Below are 27,087 nucleotides of genomic sequence, written 5' to 3'. Positions count from 1 at the left end.
CATTTGATATTTTTTTAAATATTCAAAGTATATTCGGTAATTAGGTAACATTTTTAAGATACATACTCAGAAATTATGCATCGCTCTCAGTTCCAGGCAACTTGAATTTTGAAGAATATGACAATCAGCTGTTTTGAAGAATATGACTTACCGCACCAACAAGTTGCAGACATATGAATGCTTTCAGAGTTCTGATTGGTTTATTCAGAATCAGCTGTTAATGATGTCAATTGACAGAGTTAACAAAGGTTATGATTGGCGGAAGCCTGTTCACGGAGACAAGGTACCAGCAGTTTCGCATGGCAACCACGGGTCTCTCAACCAGTTACCCTCTATGTATAAGACAACCCCAAATTTTTTGTCTAAAAATTTTAGAAAAAATTATCTTCTTATACACAGAAAAATACGGTAAATTATGAATAATGTCCAACTCCTAAGTTTGTCAATAAGTATGCCATTTCATACACCCTGAGAAAAAATTTCTTTGGAAATAAAAAAATATATATATATATATATATATATATATATATAATTCTGAACTGCTGATGTTATATTTATTCCTTCAAATTAAAAGAAAAAAATGCTGGAATGATTTAACACAAAATGTACAACTGAAACCAATAAATATTAGAAGATAACCTGCAGACTACTTACTCCATAAGGAATTTTGAATTCTTCCAGCATTTCTAAAGCAACTTCATCCCACTTTTGAAAGCCTACTTTTCCATCAATTAAGAGGAATGTTCTTTTAAGGCTGAAGTTGTAAATGCAACAACAAAAAACTATTTCAATTTTTCAAAGAATTCAGTATAAAAATTTATAAGATTTTTAATAATAATAAAATAAGCAAAAGCTATATAAATTAAAATTCGATCATATAATTTTAATGAAACTTCTATGAACAAAATTATATCAACTATTGACTGAGTGCACAGATGATAATCCTGAGTAGAAAAAAACTCATCATCAAATTCCTGCTATATACCCTCAAGGGGTGTCCAGGATATCATAGTACTACATGAAAAAATTACATCATTACTAACTTCCTATCTACAATTTTCCTCCAAATCAGTCTGTTACTTGTCAAGACTCCAACATTATCAGATCTTATATTTCTATCGTCTAAGGCACTTTGTACCATATCAATCCACCTATATCTTGGTCTTCCTCTGGGTCGTTTTGCTGCAAACCTGGCAGAGAACACTTGTTTTGCTAATCTTTCTTCGCCCATTCTGTTTAAGTGACCATACCACCTGAGATTAGCTCTGCTAACGCATTCCTGGATGCTGACATTGTCAAGTTCTTTCCTAATATCCTCGTTTTTAATATGATATTGCCATCGATGCCATCTGTTTATGCCCTTAATCTTTCTCAGGACTCTCATATCTGTGGTCTCTAGTCTTTGGTCAAGTGTTTTACTTCTGACCCATCTCTCAGATCCATATGTTAACACTGGTTTGAACACTGTCTTGTATACAGTTAATTTAGTGTTCCGACTAATTTCTCTCTTATTCCATATGAATTTATTCAATTGACTTCCCACCATACCAGCTTTGCTGATTCTGTTGTCTATTTCTATATTTAATTTACCATCTTCAGTAAAAATCGTGCGTAAGTAGCTGAAATGTTTTACTTGTTCCACAGGTTCTCCATTCACAACACAGTAGGCATTTTCAATGATTCTGCCTATTTTCATTGTCTTTGTCTTTTTATTGCTGACCTTCATACCATATCTATTACAACAACTATTCAATTTAGTCAGAGAATCTTGCAGACTTGTACAGGATTTATTTAGAAGTATAACATCGTCTGCATAAAGCAAAGAGTTGACATTAACATCTCCAATTTTGATATCAGGTTTAATACTACTTTCCTTCATAATGTGATCCATATAGATAATGAATAACAGAGGGGATAATGTACATCCTTGTCTCACACCAGATTTAACATTAAACCATCTTCCTGTACTTCCTTCAATTCTAACTGCTGACTTACAACTCAAATAAAGACTAAGCATTGCTTGATATAATGCTCCATTGACACCATATAACTGTAGCATATTGAATAGCTTCTCTCTTGGCACCTTCTCATATGCCTTTTCCAAATCGATAAAACTTAAATACAGATCTTTGTTATATTCCCATGCTTTCTTGACTATTTGTCATAAAGTGAAGATCTGATCCTGACAGCCTCTATTTGGCCTGAATACAGCTTGTTCTTCACCAAGCTTTTCTTCCACAATTCTTCTCAACCGTTTCTCAAGTATACTTGCATAGATCTTGCCAGGAACACTCAGTAGGGAAATACCTCTGTAATTCTCACATTCAGTTTTATTTCCCTTTTTATATATGGGTACTATGAGAGCTCTACTCCAATCATCGGGAATTTGTCCCTCTGTCCACTCTTTCTGAACTATGCAGTGCAGCCACTGTAAGACTTTTATACCACCATACTCCAGCATTTCTGGTCATCTACTCCTGCTGCCTTTCCACATTTCAAGCCTTTGATGGCTTTTTCTACTTCAAGTATGGATATGTATTCCTGACTGCAAGCCTGGTCAGTGTTTTTTTATCACTGTGCTGTCATCGCTGCTTGTTTCATTTAGCAGTTTTTCAAAGTGATTACTCCATACTTCAAGGATATCTTTTTCTCCTGTTTTCATGTCACCTTTATCATCTCTAACTCCTTTTACAGCACTCTTTCCTCCATTCCTAAGCTTCTTCAACAACCACCAGAATATTTTGCCACCTTCTTGATATTTATTTTCTATATTCTTGCCAAAGTCCTCCCATGACTTTTGTTTAGCTAGTTTTACACACTGTTTAGCTTTCTTACATTTGTCTCTGTATTCTGTAAGAGTAAAATCTGACTTATTTGCCACTTTTGATATGCTTTCTTCTTTTCCTTCACTGCCTCTTTAACTTCCTGTGTCCACCAGGGAGTTCTGATATTTTTATCCTTGCACACAACCTCACCACATGCCTCTCTGGCAGAATCAATCAATGTTTTCTTCAGAGTTTGCCACTGAATCTCCAAGGTTTGATTCCTGTTCTCAAACTCTTTCATTTTTTCTTCAATAATCTTTGTGTATTTTAGTCTACAGTTCACATCTGACAGCTGCTTAACTTTTATTCGCTTTAAAACGTTCTTACATGTTATTCTTTTCAATATGAAATTCAATTTTATCCTGCTCAAGACTAAATAGTGATCACTTCCAATTTCAAATCCTCTGTACACTCTGGTGACCTGTATCAGGGAGAAAACATCACTATCAACAACAACATAGTCAATGAGACTTTTCTTATTCCTTGCCTCTTCTCTCCATGTGAATTTGTGCACATTTTTATGTTGGAACATGGTGTTAGTAATAACCAGTCCATGTCCTAAGCAGAAATCCAACAGATATTTGCCATTATTATTAGCTTTGCTCTTTTCTCCAAATTTTCCCAAAATATTTTTGTATGTCTCACAATCATTTCCTACTCTGCTATTTAGATCCCCAACACGGACCAACTTTTCCTTTTTCCTGCACTTCTACCTTAGTAGAACCTTCTGTGGGACCATAGGCACAAATAAGTCTCATTGTCCAGTTCCCCATTCTCATATTTGTCCACATTACTCTACTTGAGACTGACTGCCATTCAAGATTAGCCTCGTATTTTGTGCTGAATACTATGGCTACTCCTTCTTTTCCTTGATTGTCATTGCCTGAATATAACATTTTGTATTTATTGCTCAGAAAGATCTCACCAGTTTTTGTCTTTTTTGTTTCAGTCACCCCTATTATGTCGATCTGGTACTTATCTAATTCCTCAGTTAGCTCCATTTCTTTGCCAATCAGGCTTCTTATGTTGATAGTACCCATCTTTAACTCTGATGATGTTGAGTTGGGTTTGTTTTGAGATTTGTTCCAGTAGCTGACTTTTCGCTGTTCGCCCTGGTTCTCTGGCGAAAACAATGGGGGCCTTGTTTAACCGGGCGACGCCCCAGCCAGCATGAAATTTTGTCATGTCGTACTATCATTTTTTTTTTATTTTGGTTTAACCAATAAGAATACAATTTGGTCGGCTAAATCCCAAATTGGCAGCCCATCCTCGTTTGTTCAGTATCCAGGTAGATACCCAACAGGGTGCACCACAAGAAGGTGAGGTTTGGACATTAGGTCAGAAGCCCTGCTCGGTTCTCCACATTCCTTTAAAGGCTATGTGGAGGTCTCCTCTCAGTTATACAGCTTTGACCCTTAAGCAGAAAAAAACTCCACCTTTTAAAATGTAAATAAAATATAGAAAAAAAAACAAACAGAATAAACTATAATGTATGCATATATTTAAAGGAGAAAAAAAAAATCTATATTTTATCCTTTACTGTGCTCTATGAGACCAAAATAGTCAGTCCTGTACTTAGAGGTTCTGTTCTGATGATCCCACCATAAGTATGAAATCACTATACGAACCATGCATTAACAGTTAACCTACTCAAATACTAAATAATGTAGGTCTATTTTATTTTATTTATTAACAAATTTTACTCTTTGTTTGTAGTGAAATAATACAATGCACAAATTATAACAAAATTACTATATATGCACTGACCAATAAAAGAATCATCTGGAAACACATGGAGCAAGAGTGATTCTTCAAATCTGTTGCTTTATTAATTGGATCATTCATCAGAGGAGACAGGGGAGGCTAAGTCATTAACAAAAAATTCTACAGATTCAGAAATTGCAACAAAGCATTCTGAGGATGGTTCATTAGATGCATAAGTTGTGCAAGTTTTAGGCTCATCAGGGATGAGATGACTGCAAACGTGGGATTCTTTAAAAATGTATACATTACATCCAACTTAGTCTGTTCAGCTTACTTTTCTTTGTTACAATTACAGTCTGCATCATTCTGTCTGCTTTGTTAAATGTCTACATGTTCATTTTCTTCAAAAACTGATTTGCCTTATTAAAAGAGGCAATTCTGCCAATTTTTTCACTGTAAACAAAATTTTCGAGTGCTCTGCTTTTTTCTTTTTTTTTTTTTGTCCATTCCACCTTCTCTTCATCGTTCTGTATTTCTAGCTATATAAGGTGTTCATTTCAGAGATCTTCTATAGCTTCCACTAACTCTACATCTTCACTGTTAACCTGCAACTCTTTAGCTAGCAAAGTGCAAAACTTTATGCTTCATAACACAAAGATGTTAGCCGTTTTGCCTGACTGGTTGGCCGAGTGGTTATCGTATCTGCTCTCCAGCCAAAAGGCTGCGAGTTCGAATCCCGCTCTCCATGAAAATACTAGTAGTGGTGATGGACAGTAGATGGCATTGGTGTAGTTGTGATTCATTGTAGTTGGTGGATTGAGTAGTGGAGATAGAGTTGTAGAGCAAGTGTCCTCCCTCGATGAGTCTAGGACCCCCATGGAGGTGTCAAGTAATAATAATAATTTTCATCTGACCAAATTTCCAGCTTATTCAAATCATTCTGTAAGTGTGGATATCAGTAACATCCCCGATTTCTCTGCCTATTTTTGCATCAGCAAAACATTTGCACATTTCCTATTAGACCATTCCTAATGTCATTAATGTACAGATTAAATAACAATGCCGCAAGGTCTGAAACCTGGGTTACACCATTTTTTTTATTTATTTATTTATTTTTAACCTTTGTACTGGTTATGGGCAGTACTACCCTTACATCACGTCCAGACATTTCGTCCAGACTTGATATAGGCCTAAGCTTTTACAAGTGTTTTACCCTATGCCTCTTCTAGTTATCATTGTAGTCATTCTCTGGTGGCAACGCCATGCCACCAGTGTGTCCTGTAGGGCCCTCATGGAAAGAACTTTTATATCCGTCTGCATAAGCCCAAGCTGTTTTAAGTCCTTATAACTATCTGCACTCCATATGCCATGTAAAGAGATGGTGGTGCAGGTAAACCTCAGAGTTGCCCCATGCTCCTCCCGTATCTTACTAACTAGCTCTTGGTTAATTTTATAATAATTTACTTTATTATTATGGCTATAGGCTAGTGGGTGCCCTGTTCCCACCACCTGGGCATCAACTACCCAAACGTCACCATCTCTTTTAATCACTAAGTCTGGCTTACACAAACCCGCGGAGGTCCTATAATGTGGCTCCACCGCAGTCTTCCAACCTTTGTTCTTAAAGCGGTTGTTCAGAATGGAGATCATGGCATCATGCCTCCTCACGCAGACCCCATGGATGTGGAAGCAACACTGGGCTATATGAGACAATGTCTCACTGTAGTGGCAGCTAGCCCTACAGTTGGAGTCATCACTACCCCATTGAGCTGTGTGGGCTCGAGGAGGCAGGGCATTGATCCTCGTCCTGATAAGGTCAATATACTCAAACCCAGGGAGGAGTCTGGTGCCATCCCTTACCCAATCATGCTGGGGAAGCACCAGATATGACTCTTTTAAAGGAGCACCACCTACAGAACAGTGCAACAGAGATGCTCATCTCGTGTTCTGCGGGTGCTGACTCGATTTAAGTACCTTGATAATGGGACCAGCCTTTAGCCTGCCTAAAGTCTTCTTGTATGGGCTATAGAAAGCCTCTCTGCAGATGGGGGAAGAAGAAAGTTCTAACTGCACAATTCTTGACAGCCGCAGGCGTGGGATCAGATATCTAGGTGATGGAACCTCAAGCCCACCATCCTTGACCCTCGCATGGAAATATGCATAGAAGTGTCAGGCGGCAGTCGGAGCCATGATCTCACAGCTAAACGAATAGCCCTGTCCATTCGGAACAGTACCGAGATATATGCCCTGCCAGGCACTAACTTGTGGTAAAAGCGAGGTAGGAGATAGTAGGAAAGGAGAAACAGTCTTTGCTGGGGCTTAAGAGGAACTTTCCTCAAAGAAGCAATCCCAGCTTCTAGGATAGAAGGGACAGAAAACCTCCCTTTGGGGTGAACATGATACCGAGGTATCTCCACTCTTCCAGGATGGTCAAAGCATGCAACGGTCTCCCGTGCAGGGGAAAACTCTATAGTCTCGACCTCAAGCTTCTTGTCACGACCGGAGGGGGACAAGAGCTAAAGAGCAGGACTTCTCTACATTAATAGAAAGGCCTCGAATAGAGAAGAAGTCAACTACCCAATCAAGGACTTCTGCAAGCTTATCTTAGTAGAGGCTACGAGAATAAGATCATCTGCAAAGGCCATAGCATTACGGGAAGAAGCACCTAGAGAGTAGCCTATATGGCTAGAAAGAGAATGAAGAAACTCATCTATGACGCAGTTAAAGAAAGGGGAGACAGAGGATCACCCTGGCGAACACCCTGCACTTCAGGGATAGAAGTTGCACAGGACCCTGTAGTGATAGTGATGGAGCTACCCAAGTATAGCTCCATAAAATAGGAAAGAAAAGGTTCTGGACATCCAGCAATAGACAGCGCTCGAAGGAGAGCAGAAAGGGAGACACTATCAAAGGCCTTTTGGAGGTCCAGCGATGCCATATATAGAGGCTTAAGGTGCCGTCAGGAATCAGAGAGAAGAGAAGAAAGAAGATATATATTCTCGGCACAGTCGTCCGAGGGGACAAAAGCTCTCTGTCTATAATCATGCTGTATATGTAGATGAAGTCGTTTAACTAATATTTTATGATAGTTTAAGTAACACAGGGGATATGGTAATAGGTCTAAAGTCTGACGCACAGCTTGAAGTTTCTTTCTTCAGAATGAAGATAGTTCTTGAAGCAGGTAAGTGTGGTGGTATGACTTTACTGGAAAGGAGAATGTCCACTAAGTCTTGAAGAATCTTCAACGGTACCTTCCGAAGCCTAGATGCAGGAAAGCCATCAGATCTGGAGGCAGAGAAATTGGATGGAAGAGCTGCTTTAATCTCCCGGATGGAGACAGGCTGGTATATTTGAAGGGCAGGAATGGACCTCAATATCGTAGGTTGTCATCATAATCAGGGAAGTGTGGAGGTAGAGCAGAAAAGACTGTACTCCAGAATTTGACAAAATCATCATGTAAGTCTGCTAGAGGTGGAGTGGAAGCACTGTTAAGGATGGTTTTGGCACATTGCCCTCTATTCTTTTTATAGAGGGCCTGCATAGCTGCATAGGCCTTCTTCTTCTGCTTCCTATTTGACAAAGTCATTGTAGAATGAGACGTAGGCTGATGTTGACGAGGCATGAAGTGTTCAGAGAATTCAGCGTGAAGATAGTTATTCAACTGATCTGTGATATCCATTCCCAGAAAGTGAGCCTGGATGAGATATTTAAGAATTTGATGGTTATATTCTGAAAGAGGAGGATCATCTAGAGATGATGTCAGTCTGAGAATCAAAGCCTCTTCTTCAACAGCAGGATGGTGGCTGGAAGATGGAGAGACAGGGACAGGAGATAACAGAGATATTACCTGTCCCTACCTGTGGCTGATGGGCTGCCAATTCTTGAATTAAGGCTTTGTAGCTAGCTTTCCGTCTATGACACTTGATGGCATCCAAGGAGCTTAATGGAAACACCTTAAATAAAGCCTCGTTGATTTTCTTTATCCCTCGAGCTGTCAACTCGATCTCATGAGTGGCGAGGATCTTTTCTTCTTCGGCAGTCCAACGTGCTTTGACGCGCTCTGTTCTTTTTGCAGTATTGGCTTCGGCTGGTGTTTTGAGGTGCGATGCACACCAAGGCCAACTGCGGTAGAGAATGCATGATCGCAGACCTGACATATGAAGTGTCTGAGATTGGGAACTCCTTGACTGCCAGAACAAGCATGATGAGAACTTGAATAAATGGGTTGATGACAGTCTTTGCAGAGCTTTCTTTTAACTTTCTTCCTGAGAATGCCGCTGGGACGGGTGGCAGGATCACCTCCAAACAAGAAACAGACATCTGGATTCACACTCGACGAGTTTCCTGGCTCCGGCCTATAAGAGTCGGAGCCTTTATCTGATGAGTTATTGCAAGTGAGGAAACTTAACCCTACCAGGGCTGCTAACCCTGGAAGGGAGGAATAGCATAGCAGGCCAGTCAGTCACCCGAAGGTGTCCAGGAATCACCCCTAGGAGGCTGCCTACTGCTGCACTTGCGAAGTGTCTCAGGGGATGTGCAAGCCAAGACAACAATGCTTCGGATTCCCAAAATCTGGCAATTCCTTAAATCTGGCAGATTCACATCTACCCTATACCACTTTCTGATATCTGGTCTGTCAACCAGCCACCGATCCAAGTAAATAGTGCATATTCTAATTCCATATTCTCCAGTTTATACAAGTCTTTCATGTGGTATCCTATCAAATGCCTTGGAAAAATTCAACAGTATCATAGTGTATCCATTCCCTTTATCAAACTCAGCCATAACATTGTTATAAAATATGAACAAATTTCTAAAACATGACCTTTCATATATCCTTACTGCTCTTTGAAGAGTACAGCTTGTCTGTCTACCCATTTCTGTATGCGAGTTCTTACCAACTTCTCTAAAATCTTCACCACCACACCAGATATCAATAAGGTTAGTAGTTGGGCACATCAGTTTTTGCACCATCCTTGTACAATGGAACTATAATACATTTCTTCTTCCTGTGGTATCTTTCCTGAGCTGATACTCCAGTTATAACAAACGTGTCGAAAGCCTAGCCAATTCGGCTAAAGATTCTTTAGCATAGATGCTGATATTCCATCTGTTCTTATTGTGGAATTCTTATCCAGGTTATGCACCATGTTACGTACACCTGGTTGAGTTATCTTAGCAAAGTGAATACTCATTAACTGAACAATCTAATTAGCTTCTGACAATATAGCACCATCTGCATTCAGTAAAGTTATTCTTGCGCATTCATTCTTTCTTTGACTTGCGGCATAACAATAAAATTCTTCTAGATTACCTTTAGCATGCATAGCCAATTTCTTTTCACTCTGATTTGCTGTCTGCACAATACTAGTTACTTTTCTGTAACATAATTTTTTTTTCTTTTTCACTGTTTTTTCCTCAGTTGCTACATCAGATCACAACATGGAACTGTGTATATACACCAATATTTCAGAATCAAACAGAACTTCAAAAAAAAAAAAAAAAAAAGAAGCTGCTGCTAATATAGTTGACGTGTGCTGAATCTAAAGGTTTTATTTTATTGAGAATTTTGATGATTTTGAATGTTTCTTCCCTCAACATTTGTTTATAAGAGCAAAAAGAAATTTACTTTTTTCATAAATAATTGTTAGAACCAAAATGTGTGAAAATGATGGTGCAATCAAGATATCTCTAGGTCTCCAAAGTCATGCTCATATAATGATTTCACAGTTTCAGAGATGGTTTAAAGACGGTGCACTAAAGAGTGGAAGATGAATTTTTTTTTTCTGTAGTAAAGAGAGAAGTTTCCATTGCTTCAGTATGAAATATTGAGGCAAGGTGTTCTGTTTATCACAATTCAAAGCTTTGTGTAATAGTTTATCCCATGTAATCAATGACCTAAAAAGACACAACACTGTCCAGTACCACAACTTATCAGGCCCTCCAGAAAACAGGGCAGTTGTGAAGTGTATTAAAAGCTTGAGAAGATGTTTTTTCATTTAGCAATATCTTTTACTTTATCATATTCCAAATCAACAAGCCTTTCACTGATGTGAAAAGACTTGTTGAATTAGCAAACAAACTCAATGCTGAATTTTGGATGAATACACAAACAAAAATGTAAACAAAAATATTCTACATAGCCTAATGTGTAATGAAAGTATTGCTGCCACTACAAGATCAGAATCCATTTCCATTTTGTTTGTAAACTGATATGCCAGAAACAGTAAATGTGTAATTTATGTAAGATGCATAATGATAGCAATATTCACGATTCATTCTGCTTGTAGCATTACTACACCCCTGTAGTAATGCTACAAGCAGTACTACAGGGGTGTAGTTCTTTGTGAATGTTAGACAGCATTCACAAATAACTGAAGGTACATTTAGACAGGAAAAATGTCTTAGACTAGCAAACAGATGAGGCACTTTCCATGATTGGAGCTGCATTTGGTAATGAAAATCACAGACTGTACATTGCCTTGTTTCAATTTTCAAATTCTACAACAAATTTGGTAAAAAAAAGAAGTTGGCAAAGACCACAGAAGTGCTATCAACAAAAACTGATGAAGGTAATAGAAATTATACACTATACATTGGATAGGCAGGGAAATGGGAACTCAAAGATGTCATTCAAGACTCAAATCTTCTATTGACAGATAAAAAATAAAATAAAAAAAAAACTTACAGCAAGAATAATCAAAGGCAATAAAGCAAAATGCACACTAAAGACAATGAAAAATGAGATTCCTCAGACCATGCACTTCTGTATAATTTCTGTTGCTATTTAAAGAAGCTCTCTGTTTTTTTTTTTTTTTTAGATTTTATTTGATTCCCACCCATGAAAGGTTGTAAATCTATGGAACATTAGTACTGTGGATGGGCTAAAGATTTTTTTTTTTTTTACCTGCTTCAAAAATCCTGCTCTAGAGACCAAACCTGAAACTTTTTCAAGTCACTACAGGCTTCCAATAAGTGAGAGGCAGTAGTCTTACACTGGGTGATGAAATTCATCTCCCACCTAATGACAATCACAAACATCCATGTCCACAGTAGGATTCAAACCAACAGCTTAATGGTTGGAGAGTGGATATGACCAATCACCAACCAGACAAAGCAACAACAACACAGTGGCTAGTCTCCCCCCCCCCCCAGAACTATATATAGTGACAATGAAATATCAATCTGAGAATTCATTATCTGTGAATGGATTATCTAATGATGTGCAGCATGATTAGTTTAAAACAAGAAAGATCAGAGAAAGAGATAAAAGCTCTTAAAAAAATTTTTTTTTTTCGAGCATTTCAGATGATATATTGACATCTATGTCAGCATTTGATATATTCATTTGGCCAAAAACTTCCTTTCGGTAATCATGAAATAAACAATCCTATTTGTGCCTCATTATAAGACCCTTCTGCATGTCAACAGCAAAGAAAATATGACATTATCAGGAAGTGCTAGATGACTAGCATGAGATCAAAGTCTATTTTAAAACATTGTCTTTGAAGGAGTTACTGGCAAAAGCAGTGATCAGTTTGCTTCTTTTTTTTTTTTTTTTTTTAACTCCTTTGAAAATGATCTGTTTCACCAAGTACATACAGCTTGCTGTAAATGTAGATTCAGCAAGTTGAACCTAATAAAGAATAAACTGAGATGGTCATCTATAGAAAGTTTAAGTGGGAATGATCGGATGTATTCTAAAATCTAAATGGACCCTAACCATCACAATTTAAACCTGAGAAGGTTATGCACAGGTGGCATTTTAGTGCCCAAAACAGATATGTTCTAAGACATTAATGTCATGCTTGCAAAAATAATGAATTCATTAAGAGTAAATGAACAATTATTATTTTTATTGCTGCTGCGTGGAAACCTCCATGGAGGCTGAGGAAATTGGCAAGGCCCTCACTATTCGCAAAATATCTAGCATACTTTTTCTTGAACCCATTCAGAGACACAGCACTCACAACACACTCTGGGAACCATTTCACCTCACCACTAACCAGGGGGGGGGGGAGTCCTCACACCCTGGTTAACCACACTCTAACTCAATTTCAAGAGATGATCTCATGTTCTCTTGGGAACTGCAATTTCACGATTCCAGATGAATAAAAACTATCATGAATTTGGAAACCCTAGGTTAGTATATGGAAATTTTCATGCTATCTTTAGTGATATTCATCATCTATATGGATCACGTTGTGAAGGAAAGTGATATTAAAACCTGATATCGAAATTGGAGATAAACTCAGTCCTTTCCTTCATGCAGATGATGAAGATATAGTTCTAAATAAATTCACTCAACTTTTCAGAACTCTTAAACTAAAATGAATAACTGCTGTATAAAAATGTCAAACATGCAGGAACATGGATAACATTTACTTATCTGCTCTTTAGTCACAATTTTGAGTGAAGATGGCATAATAAATATGAATGTAGATAGCTGAATAAGTAAAGGCAGACAGCAGATTATATTTACATGAAATAAGAGAGCAATTACCCAAAACACCAAATTAGAGTGTACAAAAGCACTAACATTCTTGTACACTGCTAAAAGGGTCTGGAAGTTAGATTAAAAATAATCAGATCATCGAAGACCAGAGCCAATTAAAGGTAAGAATGCTGAAGAAAATCAGGGGAGTGAAAAGATTACATAAATGGCAGAATCATATTAAAAATAAAGATATTATCATCAGCATTCAAGAATATGTGGTCAGTACTAATAGAAGGTGGCACTGGTCACTTGAACAAAATGGGAGAAAAAATGTTAGCAAAACATGTATTTGATGCCATGATGGCAGAAAAACATCTAGAGGAAAACCAAGATCTAGGTGGACTGATGCTAGTAATAGTGGCTAAAATATAAGATCTGACAATATTAGAAATCTAATAATTTGGAAGAAAACTTAACTGGAAACTAATAATAACAAACTTAACTGTGTTGAATTAACATAACATTCTCTCCACACACCTGAGAGTAAATATTAGAAGATGACCGATGACATAGTGTTAATCATATCTATTCATTCTCTATTTGATTGTTTAACAGGATAAAAAATTATATTCTAAGAAGAAAACCCTACCACCTCAAGAAGATACCAGTCAAACTAACCTTCAGTTGAAATATCCTCATAAATATGGGATTCAAACTAAGTGATTCTCATTCCAACCAAAGGAATCATTGCTACTGTCTTAGCCATGAAGGCATTGACGCAAACTTGAAAATTTGAAAACTTATTTTCAATACTATTATTCACACTGATAAATGAAAAAGCAAAACTTTGAAGTTACAAACGGAGTGACAAAAAACAAAATGTAAATTACTTTAATTATTGTGACCATCAGCCTATAATACCAAAATACAAGCCCAAGGAGATGCGCTTTTGTGCCCTCTGCTATAAAGTTCGACTAACTTTATAGCAGAGGGCACTTAACCCTCTGCTATCATTCTTCACACCATCAAAATAAATTTAGAGCTTTTTACTGTGGACAACAAGACATGAAAATGTGTCAAATTTCACAAGTTTTAAACCACTTATATTAACTGTTACAGGCAACTACAAATTTTTTGTGGAATATGAGTTGCCAAAAGGAAATGAATAAGGTAAAATCTATTTCTTAATGTCAATTACCTAATATTCAAATAGCTTTATAACTAAAATATTAGGTAATTGACATTAAGAAATAATTTGGAAACATAAATTAGAAAATTATGGCTTACTTTTTTCTCTTCTTCAAATATTTTTCTATGCTACTACTAAAATGTTCAGGCTGGCGATATCCATATCCAGGCATGTCAACTAGGCATAATGACTGCCCCACTTGATAAAAGTTTAAAGTCTTAGTATGGCCCTATATTAGAAGAAACAAGTAATTAAAATCTAAAACTCATTGAAGACAAAAGACATGTTTTTGATGTTAATCTAGTTACTGAGATAAGCATATATCCAAAAGACAAAAAATGTAAATATCAGATAAATGTAAATTTGATATGTACATTTTTTGTTTTATTCATCAATTAGTAATAAATAAACAGTCTCTCTCAGGAATAAATATACAATATTTCTTTAGCCAACTAAGATGTAAAGTAAGAATCACGTTTTTTTTTATATAAGTGACCATATCTTACCTATAACTTTTGAACCATTCACAACAATGCAAAAATGACTAAGAATGTGAAATATACTGCGCTAAGCTGTATAGTGACCCAAATCTTTGAAAGTTTAGGTGTTCTATAGAACATAACTGAGTATTAGCTTTCCTTTTATCTAATGTATTATGATTAACCAGTAAAATTTCAAAGTAATGTGTAATTTTATCATTATGATTCAGGCCTCCATGAATTCAGAAGACTCATTGTGAGAGGCCCATCCTAGAAAACAAAGTCTATCATACCACTTCTTGAACTCAATGACAGTTTGTACTCTCACCATTCTATCAGGCAATACATTCCAAAGAAACTACTCCTCACCCTCTTGCTCACAGCTTCCTTTCATAACTTCCAGGGATGGCCCTTGTCCTTGCTCCTGTCCTGTTCCACTAAACAAATGAACTCCCAGTGTCAACCCTGTAACTACTTCTCAACAGTTTAAAAGTCTCAATCATAACACCTCTCCTTCTTTTATCTACCAAACTATGCCAGTCCACATTCCACAGTCTGTCTTCATAACATTAATATGTACATTTTTGTTTTATTTATCAATCAGTAATAAATAAACAGTTTCTTTCAGGAAGAGATATACAATATTTGTTTACCATCATTGTTATCTGACTCTGCACCCTTTCCACAGTTAATTTATCAACTTCAAATCCTAGGGAGCAAATATGAGAACAGTAGTCAAATTGTAGTCTGATCAGGGCATGGCAATGGAATGACAATTCTTATCTCTGAATGTCAGCATCCTTCTCAGTATTGCAGCAATCCTCTGGATTATCTTCACCACCTTTGCAATATGTTCCATCAATTTCAGGTTTCTATCAATCCCTCCCCCAGATCCCTTCCCTCCCCTATTTCATCCAGTACAGTTCCCCTAACAGAGTATCCAGCCTCCCATCGATGTATCCCAAACTTCAAAACTTTACATTTTGCTGCATTAAACAAACATCTCCATTCATTTGCCCATCTGTCCAGTTTATTCAAATCCTCTTGCTGGGCTACCAGATGTGCACTATTACTAATAATCTTTCCTAGCTTTATATCATTGCAAACAACTGAATATCCCCCCACAATGTCATTGATATAAAGGTTAAACAATACAGGTCCCAGTACTGAGTGCCCTGTGGAAGGACCCCACTTGTAACCTCCTTGATATTGTCCCCTAACACACAACTCTCGGATACTTATCAGATAGCCATCCAGTTCTATCTTGACATCTAAACCCATATACTGCAACTTAAATATCAGCTTATCATATAATACCCTGAATACTGCCTAAACATCTCCAGCTCTTCACCCTCTATGCCCCCCTCCCTAGCTTGTAACAACAACCCACTAAATATCCTATCTTGCCCACCTCTATCTCACACCATATGCTTCCAAAACCATTAGTGTCATTGTCCTCCAAATCCTCCACTCTGACAATCTTCACTCTGTATATCAACAAGTTTAAATATGAAGTTGTGAAGATAATTCATGGGCAAACGTTGTTTGTTTACACTTAGATCAAGGATTAAACAAGAATATAATTTCTTATCAAGTTTAATTCCCTTTCACATGTTTATCAATGCATGAACTGAACTTGAATGACACATCAAACTTTGTCAAATTAGTATAACACAAAGATGCATGCTATCTCCACTCTCATTCATCATCTATATGGATCACAGGAAGGATAGTGGCATTTAACCTGATACTGATATCAAAACTGAGATATTGGTCTCAGCTTTTTACCTTGTGTAGATGATGTCATACTCTTAAATCAAGTACAAGTTTCAAGATTCCATAATTAAACTAAAAATAACTGCTGTAACAAATTTGGCATGAAAATCAGCAATAAAAATGCTAAGACTATGAAAATGGGGTAGGAACATAGAATCAGCTGCATCCTTTTAAAGGCAGTTAGAGAAGAAAGCAATTAAATTTGACAACAGAATAAGCAAATTTGTTATGGTGAGGAGCCATTTGAATAAATTTATATGGAATAAGACAGTGTTCAAACCAATTTTAACTTACAGATCTGACAGTGTAAGAAACATCAGGAGAGTGGACAAATGATATTAATGACAGAATCACATTAAAAATGAAGATATCAGAACTTAACATTGTAATCTAATCTAAGGTGGTGTGGTTAACTTAAACAGAATGATAAAGAAAATCTTTGAAAATGCCTTAGAAGACAGAAATATTATATCTACCCGTATTGAGGATTTGACAAATAACAGATTAAAGCCGGCCTGATTGGCCGAGTGGTTAGCGTAACTTCTCACCAGCCAAAAGGCTGTGGGTTCAAATCACACCATGGGGATAGATGTTTGTGATTAACTGTGAATACTGGTGGTGGTAGGCAGTAGATGGAGTTGGCGTAGTTGCAGTTCATTGGAATTGGTGGACTGAGTCATGGAGACAGAGTTGTAGAGTAGGTGCCCTCCCTCAATGAGTCTTTGGACTAACTGGAGATGTCATGTAATAATAAAAATAATAAATAACAATAATGTGGAAGAAACTGTTAATAGGAAGGTAGTAATAATGCAAATTTAATCATGTAGTACTATCAGTTTAGTGTTATCAGTATTTTACTCATGAGTGTACATATCAGGAATTCATATGATGACATGATCAGATACATTTTATTATAATATCATTTTCACAGATGTAAGAAATATCTTTAAAAATCAGACAAATAATCATGTCTGAAAAGATTTCAAAGAATCAATATATAATGATACAAAAAATATAATATTCTCCTTTATGAAAACACTATATCATACTCAGGAGAAGAAACATGAATATGGAGTTGATCCTACACAAATGTAGAGGTTATGCTGAATTTTGTATGGAATTATGCTCAAAGAAACTAAAGCTATAAGGACAATGTACATTAGTGTACAAAAACTAAGAATGAACTGCATTTTTACCTGTATAAGAAAAACATTTTATGATTACAGTCAAATGTGGACATAAAGTTAATGACAGCATACTAATAAATTATATTATACAAAAAAGTGTTATAAATTTCATCATTCATCATCAAATTCCTGATATATACCCTCAAGGGGTTTACAGGATATGATAGTACTACTTGAAAAATTATATCATTACTAACTTCCTATCTACAATTTTCCTCCACATCAGTCTGTTACCTGTCAAGACTCCAACATTATCAGATCTTATATTTCTATCATCTAAGACACTTTTTACTGTATCAATACACCGATATCTTGGTCTTCCTATGGGTCTTTTTCCTGCCAACCTGGCAGAAATGCACTACTTTTGCTAATCTTTTCTCTCCCATTCTGTTTAAGTGACCATACTACCTGAGATTAGCTCTGCTAACACATTCCTGGATGCTGACAATGTCAATTTCTTTCCTAATATCCGTAATATAATATTGCCATTGATGCATTTGTTCATGCCCCTAATCTTTCTCAGGACTCTCATATCTGTGGTAGCTAGTCTTTGGTCGAGTGTTTTATTTCTAACCCAGATCTCAGATCCCTAAGTTAAATTGGTTTGAACAGTCTTGTATAGAAATAATTTAGTGTTTTGACTAATTTCTCTCTTATTCCATATAAATTTATTCAGTTGACTTCCTACCATACCAGCTTTTGTTGATTCTGTTGTCTATTTCCATATTTAATTTACATCTTCACTAAAAATCGTGCCTAAGAAGCTGAAATGTTTTACTTGTTCCCTAGGTTCTCCATTCACAGTGCAATTGATATTTTCAATGTTTCTGCCTATTTTCATTGTCTTTGTTTTTTTAATGCTGACCATCATACCATATCTATTACAACAGTTATTCACTTTAGTCAGGGAATCTTGCAGACTTGTAGCGGATTTATTTAGAAGTATAACATCATCTGCAAAAAGCAAAGTGCTGAGATTGACATCTCCAATTTTTATATCAGGTTTAATACCACTTTCCTGCATAATGTGATCCATATAGATAATGAATAACAGAGGGGATAATGTACATCCTTGTCAGACACCAGATTTAACATTAAACCACCTTGCTTTACTTGCTTCAATTCTAACCGCTGACTTACAACTCATATAAAGACTAAGTATTGCTTGATATAATGCCCCATTATATCAAGATATGCCTGTAGTGCTTCAAATAGCTTCTCACTTGGCACCTTGTCATGCCTTTTTCAGATCTACAAAAATTAAATACAGATCTTTGTTATATTCCCATGATTTCTCAACGATCTGTCGTAAAGAGAAAATCTGATCCTGACAGCCTCTATTTGGCCTGAATCCAGCTTGTTCTTCACTAAGCTTCTCTTCCATAGTCCTTCTCAGCTATTTCTCAAGTTTATTTGCATATATCTTACCAGGAACACTCAGTAATATAATACCTCTAATTCTCACATTCAGTTTTATTTCCCTTTTTATACTTGGGTACTATGAGAGCTCTACTCCAATCATCTGGAATTCATTCCTCTGTCCATGCCTTCTGAACTATGCAGTGCAGTCACTGTAAGACTTTTATACCATCATACTTGAGCATTTCTGGTTGAATATCATCTACTCCTGCTGCCTTTCCACATTTCAGGCTTTTGATGGCTTATTTCTTCAAGTATGGATATGTATTCCTGACTGCATGCCTGCTCAATGTTTTTTTACCACTGTGCAGTCATCACTGCTTGTTTCCTTTAGCAATTTTTTGAAGTAATTACTCCATACTTCAACGATATCTTTTTCTCCTGTTTTCATTTCACCTTTATCATCTCTAATTCCTTTTACAGCACTCTTTCCTCCATTTCTAGCCTCTTCAACAACCTTCAGAATATCTTGTCACCTTCTTGATATTTATTTTTTATGTTCTTACCAAAGTCCTCCCATGACTTTTGATTAGCTAGTTTTAAACATGTTTAGCTTTCTTACATTTGACTCTATATTCTCTAAGAGCACAAGCTGACTTATTTGCCAGGAACTTTAGATATGCTTTCTTCTTTTCTTTCACTGCCTCTAACTTCCTGTGTCCACCATGGAGTTCTGATTTTTCTATCCTTACAGACAACCTCACTACATGCCTCTTTGGCTTAATCAATCAGTGTTTTCTTCAGGGCTTCCCACTGCATCTCCAAGGTTTGGTTCCTGCTCTCAAACACTTTCATTTTTTCTTCAAAAGTATTTGTATATTTTAGTCTACAGTTCACATCTGAGAGCTGCTCAACTTTTATTCGCTTTAAAACTTTCTTACATGTTATTCTTTTCAATATGAAATTCAATTTTATCCTGCTCAAGACTAAATAGTGATCACTTCCAATTTCAAATCCTCAGTAAACTGTGGTGTCCTACACAAGGGAGAAATGTTCACTATCAACAATAACATAGTCAATGAGACTTTTCTTATTCCTTGCCTCTTCTCTCCATATGAATTTGTGCACATTTTTATGTTGGAACATTGTGTTAGTAGTAAGCAGTTCATGTCCTCAGCAGAAATCCAACAGGTATTTGATATTATTATTAGCTTTGCTCTTTTCTCCAAATTTTTCCAAGATATTTTTGTATATCAGACAATCATTTCCTACTCTACTATTTAGATCCCCAACAAGGACCAACTTTTCCTTTTTCATTGTGTCCTTTCTCTAAAGCCTCAAAAAATTCCTCCATTTCTACCTTAGTAGAACCTTCTGTGTATCCATTGGCACAAATTCTCATTGTCCAGTTCCACGTCCTGATATTTGCCTACATCACTCTAGTTGAAATTGCCTACCATTCAAGAAGATTAGCCTCGTATTTAGTGTTGAATACTATGGCTACTCCTTTTCCTTGATTGTCATTGCCTGAATATAACATTTTGTATTTATTGCTCAGAAAGATCTCACCAGTTTTTGTCTTTTTTTGTTTCAGTCACCCTTATTATGTCGATCTGGTACTTATTCAATTCCTCAGCTAGCTTCATTTCTTTGCCATTCAGGCTTCTTATATTGATAGTACCCATCTTGAACTCTGGTAATGTTGAGTTGGGGTAAGGTTTAGGATTTGTTCCAATAGCTGAGTTTTTGCTGTTTGCCCTGGTTCCCTGGCGAAAACAATGGGGTCCTTGTTTAACCGGGCGATGCCCCAGCCAGCATGAAATTTTGTTATGTTGTACCATCATTTGAAATTTAGGTTTAAGCCAATAAGAATACAATGTGGTCAGCTAAACCCAAATTGCCAGTCCATCCTCGTCTGTTCAGTATCCAAGTAGATACCTAACAGGGTGCACCACGAGAAGGTGAGGATTGGACATTAGGTCAGAAGCCCTGGTCGCTTCTCCACATTCCTTTGAAGGCTATGTGGATGTCTCCTTTCAGGTATATAGCTTTGACCCTTAAGCACTCCCTACTTAAAATACCCCACCTACTTAAAATGTTGGCGGTTTCTAAACATATTTTGTCTGCTATGTTATTTGGGATGAATCTTAAGCCTCTTTCAATATTACAAACAAATTCTAGTTTGTTCATTGATATGGGTGCTATGGCAAAATTTAGACCTTTGCTGAGTAGCGAAAGTTCATCTTTGTTCAAGGGGTGGTCGGATAGGTTAACTACGTTACTGTTACCTGCAGGCAATTGATGGCTCCTGTTGCTTTTTGCTTCTGGTTGGTTGTTAACGTTCACTGTGGAGAAATTCGAATATGTCTGTTGGTTTTGTCGATCTTTTAGTCTATGTAATTAGGATATGAGATTTTCTTTCTTAGTTTGAAGAATATGGTTCGCCGCGTTGTCCGTAATCTTTTCGAGGATAATCCAAATATCTGGGTTCAAGTAATTTGAAAGTTCAGATTTTACATTTTGTATCTTGTTTTCACTTTAGCTTAATGTATAATGTAACTCAGCTTGTCCTTGTATATACTCCAGATGATAATCTTAATATGAAGATTGCAACATCAGGAAATTAAAAGTTATTTATAACACGGTTGTAAAGTACATAATTTCTAAAATGAATGCTGATCACTGTGCAACAGTAAAAGAAAGGATTTTGATAATTCATTGAGATTCGACCCACAAGCGATGCAATCAATACGGTAAGCTGAAGATTCATGTTTCTGGTTTGATCAATAGACTGGCCTTTTTAAAACGGTGTAGGGACAGCAATATCATTCCGAATTGCAACAAACTAAAGAGAAAATTTACCTCAACAAAGGTGCAACGAATATACCACCGCATGGAGAAAGTGTTACTCAGAGAACAGATCCAGGCTACGAGAAAAAACTTGACTGTTACTCAAAACCAGGTACAAAATGTAAAATCTGAACTTTTAAATTACTTGAATGCAGATATGTGGATTATCCTCAAAAAGATTACAGACAACACGGCGAACCATACCCTTCAAACTAAGAAAGAAAATCTCATATCCAAATTTCATAGACTAAAAGATCGACAAAACCAACATACCTATTCAAATTTCTCTACAGTGAACGCTAACGACCAACCAGAAGCAAGAAGCAACAGGAGCCACCAATCGCTTGCAGGTAACAGTAATGTAGTTAACCTATCCAACCACACCTTAAACAAAGATGAACTCTCGCTACTCAGCAAAGGTCTAAATTTTGCCGTAGCATCCAGATCGATAAACAAACTGGATTTTATTTGTAATATTGAAAGAGGCTTAAGATTCATCCCAAATAACATAGCAGACAAAATACATTTAGAAACTGCCAACATTTTAAATATAAATCATAAAAAAACAATAACAAGCAACTTAATGAAACATGAATTAATGGGCGGTGAAATCATTAAAATCAAATCCGAACATCGTAATAACTAGAGCCAATAAAGGAAGTGCCACTGTTATTCTAAACCGAACCACTTATTTAGAAAAAATGAATCTGCTAGTCTCAGACAACAGTACATACCAACTTGTTAACTACGACCCAACCAATAGAATAAAAAAGAAAACAGAGAAACTACTTAAATCAATTACTACATGGCCTGAAGATACAGTCAAAAAAACTACGTCCCAACTACGCTCGTTCCCCGAGAATTTACGGTCTACCAAAGATACACAAACAAAACACACTATTCCGGCTGATAGTCAAAGGTATAGATAGCCAAATTATCACCTACCCAAGAAATTAGCAGCAACACTCAAGGAGTTGGTAGGTCATTCCTCCTCCTATATCAGAAACACACACAACACTTCATAAACATAATCAAAGACATTACATTAGAAAAAGATGATTTATTAGTCAGTTTTGACATCTCTGCCCTCTTTATGAATGTCCCAATCAATGACACAATCCTTCTTTTACAGAACAAATTCCCTCCAAATATCACGACACTATGCGCATGTATTATGTTCTGGTTATTTTGTATGGCAAAATGCTTTCTACCTACAAAAAGAAGGCACAGCCATGAGCTTGCCATTATCCCCCCCCCCATTGCTAACTTTTATATGGAACATTTTGAGCAACATGCTCTAGATTCCTCTCCTTTAAAACCCAAAGACTGGCTTAGATACGCTGACAATGTTTTCGCGATTTGGTCCCATGGCCGCCAGACACTAGACACTTTCCTTAGCCACCAAAACAAACAACACAGACACATACAGTTCACAATTGAGACTGAAAAACAGAACACACTTTCGTTTCTAGATACACTTGTCAAACTTCTTCTTTCTGGCAGTCATTTCGGCACTGTTCACTGGAAACCCGACACACACTGGCCAATATACACACAAACTCCTACCACCACCCAACACAAAAACTAGGTGTCATTAATACTCTAAAGAACAGAGTTTTGAAGATTTGCTCCAATGAACATGCACTGAAAGATGAATTTAAAGTTATCAGCAATACTTTTTTAAAAAATGGTTACAGCCAAAACACTATTAACAAAATTCTCTACAAGACCTCAATAAAAAACAAAGATAAAATTGACTACAATAAAACTATAACCATTCCATACATTAAAGGGACATCAGATAAAATAAACAGAATACAACAAAAATATAACCTCAAAGCCACCTTTAAAGCACCTGCAGAATTAAAAAAAGCTTACTCAACTCATACAAAGACCCACTCTCTCTGCTGGCCCACCCTGGAGTATACTGTATTTATTGCACCTGTAATCTACCATATAGAGGGGAAACAGGATGCACAATTCCTATCAGACAAAAGGAACATAAACGACACATTAAATATAATAACTATGGTGAAGCTGGCCTTTCTGATCATGCCCTGAACACTTTACATAGAACTGACTAGAAAAGTTTGGTACGATGTAAACCAGTTGTTTACATCACACTAAAACATGGTATGAATGCAAATTTAAGGAAACCTGTGAGATTGTTACAAACCACCCCAATCTGAACAATAATGATGGTCTAAAAATCCCAAGCATATGGAAGCCACATATTCTACCCACAGAACTTTTGTCTCTAATAGTTAACCATAAACAGGACTAGATAATCCAGAATCCTAAATCTAAAATAACAATTGTAATTTTAAAAACAGGACATCATTGTCATTGTTACTGAAAGAAGACTATCTATAAGAAAGATAGTTTTTCTCATGTTATCTTAAATAGAATTTAGCTTTGATGTAGTTATAATTATTATTATTTTTTTCCACTAGAGGTCATGCCAGTAGAATAACCGGTGATCAAATCATTGTTTCTTTAGCTTACTGTGTGTAATGTAACTCAGATTGTTCTTGTATATACACCAGATGATGATCTTAATATGAAGATCGAAACATCAGGAAATTAAGAGTTATTTATAACAGGGTTGTAAAGTCCATAATTTATAAAATGAATTCAGAAATAGTTCTTTGCATTTTAGATGGAATTTAAACCCAGATCTTTCTGAACTTAGGGCATCATCAAAACTGACACAGCTACAGAATCTCATGATCCCATCTGTTCACTCCGCTAAACCTCAGAACTCTCATCTGTGGTTTCGTGTGTTTGATCAACTGTTTTATTTCTAACCAAACTCTCAAATCTATAAGTCCAAAGTCTCCATTCACAACGTAGTTGATATTTTCAATGCTTGAGCCTAATTTCATTGTCTTGTTATTGCTGACCTTCATACCAAATCTATTACAACAGTTATTCAATTTCGTCAGAGAATCTTGCAGACTTGTACAGGATTTATTTAAAAGTACAACATCATCTGCATAAAGTAAAGAACTGACATTAACATCTCCAATTTTGATATCAGGATTAATACCACTTTCCTGCATAATGCAATTCACATAGATAATGAATAACAGAGGAGATAATGCACATCCTTGTATGACACAAGATTTAACATCAAACCATCTTCCTGTACTTCCTTCAATTCTAACTGCTGACTTACAACTCAAATAAAGACTAAGTATTGCTTGATATAATGCCCCATTGATACCATGAAACTGTAGCATTTTGAGCAGCTTTTCTCTTGACACCTTGTCATGCCTTTTCCAGATCTATAAAACTTAAATACAGAACTCTGTTATATTTCCATGTTTCCCCAACTATTTGTCATAAAGTGAAAATCTGATCCTGACAACTTCTACTTCACCTGACTCCAGCTTGTTCTTCAACAAGCTTCCCATCCACAATCCTTCTCAACTGTTTCTCAAGTATACTTGCATAAATCTTACAAAAGAACACTCAGTTGGGATATACCTCTGTAATTCCCACATTCAGTGTTATTTCCCTTTTTATATATGGGTACTATGAGAGCTCTACTCCAATTATCTGGAATTTGTTCCTCTGTCCAGGCTTTCTGAACTATGCAGTGCAGCCACTGCAAGACTTTTATACCACCATACTTGAGCATTTTTGGTCGAATATCATCTACTCCTTCTGCCTTGCCACATTTCAAGCTTTTGATGGCCTTTTCTACTTCAAGTATGGATATGTTTTCCTGATTGAATGCCTGTTGAGTGTTTTTTTAACCACTGTGCTGTCACTGATTGTTTCATTTAGCAATTTTTCGAAGTAATTACTTTTTCTCGAGGTTTTCCTGTCACCTTCATCATCTCTAATTCCTTCTACAGCACTCTTTCCTCTATTTCTGAGCTTTTTCAACAGCCTCCAGAATATTTTGCCATCTTCCTGGTATTTAATTTCTATGTTCTTGCCAATGTCTTTCCCATGACTTTTATCCAGTTTTACACAATGTTTAGCTTTCTTACAATTGTCTCTGTATTCTCTTAGAGCACAAGTTGACTTATTTGCCACGAACTTTCAAATATGGTTTCTTCTTTTCCTTCACTGCCTCTTTAACTTCCTTTGTTCCATTATGGAGTTCTGATTTTTCTATCCTTGCAGACAAACCTCACCACATGCCTCTCCGGATGAATCAATTAATGTTTTCTTCAGAGCTTGCCACTGAATCTCCAAGATTTGGTTTCCCCTTCTCAAACTCTTTCATTTTTTCTTGAATAACGTTTGTGTATTTTAAACATTTTAAGCATCTCAGATGTGAACTCTGAGAGCTGCTCAAATTGTATTTGCTTTAAATCTTTCTTTGCATGTTCTTTTCAAAATGAAATTCAATTTTATCCTGCTCAAGGCTAAACTTCCAATTTCCAATCCTCTGTACACTGTAGTGTCTGCACCAGTGAGAAAACATCACTATCAACAATAACTAGTCCTGTCCCGAGTAGAAATCCAACAGGTATTTGCCATTATTATTAGCTTTGCTCTTTCTGCCAAATTTTCCCCAAATATTTTTGTATGTCTGACAATCATTTCCTACTCTGTTATTCAGATCCCCAACAAGGATAAACTTTTCCTTTTTTCATTGTGTCAGTTGCTTTCTCTAAAGCCTCAAAAAATTCCTCCACTTCTACCTTAGTAAAACCTTCTGTGGGTTTTACTAAGGTAGAAGAAATAACATAAATAAACTATTTATATTATTTCATAAATTATTTCATAGGCAGAAATAAACATCATTGCACAGTTCCCCATTCTGATATTTACCCATATCACTCTACTTGATATTACCTGCAATTCAAGAAGATTAGCCTCATATTTAGTGTTGAATACTATAGCTACTCCTTTTCCCTGATTATTGCCTGAATATAACATTTGGTATTTATTGCTTAGAAAGATCTAATGTAATCTAAAGATCAAATGTGCTACAAGTCTAGAAAAAAACCTTCTGTGGTAGGAGCCATGTAAAAAATGTTTCATCTCTCTCTCTCTCTCTCTCTCTTGTGAGCAGCAATGGTACACACTAATGAATTCAGTCATCCACCTTTCTCTGATTTTCATAAGTTGTGCTGTCAAACATTTGCCTGATTAGAGTGTTTTACAGAATGTTTTCCTATTTTTATTTTGTTAACTTGACTTGTGACATTGCTGAATAATAATAATATTGATATGGAAGTCTTATCTGAATAAGACTTCCATATCAAACATATGGAAGTCTTTTGATGTATCGCCAAACTTTTCTTCTCATGATTAGATT

The 27,087-nt window shown here is 36.3% G+C and overlaps 1 protein-coding gene across 1 annotated transcript in view; it reads right to left on the bottom strand.

Moving 5' to 3' along the window:
- LOC150104710 (GTP-binding protein 8-like) overlaps positions 1 to 27,087 on the bottom strand; it is a 116,643-nt gene that overhangs the window by 71,941 nt on the left and 17,615 nt on the right. Inside the window, exons 4-5 of the mRNA XM_090395613.1 lie at positions 14,254 to 14,384; positions 655 to 754 (exon numbers count right to left, since the gene is read on the bottom strand). Coding sequence (XP_090251739.1) covers positions 655 to 754; positions 14,254 to 14,384 — 231 coding nt within the window. The remainder of the gene's footprint in view (positions 1 to 654; positions 755 to 14,253; positions 14,385 to 27,087) is intronic.

Source organism: Typopeltis vanoorti, chromosome 7, assembly GCF_054136105.1.
Source record: "Typopeltis vanoorti isolate ZY-2024b chromosome 7, IOZ_Tvanoo_1.0, whole genome shotgun sequence".
NCBI lineage: Eukaryota > Metazoa > Arthropoda > Arachnida > Uropygi > Thelyphonidae > Typopeltis > Typopeltis vanoorti.
The sequence above is the reverse complement of the archived record's forward strand: the minus strand, read 5'-3'. Positions and strand labels throughout refer to the sequence as shown.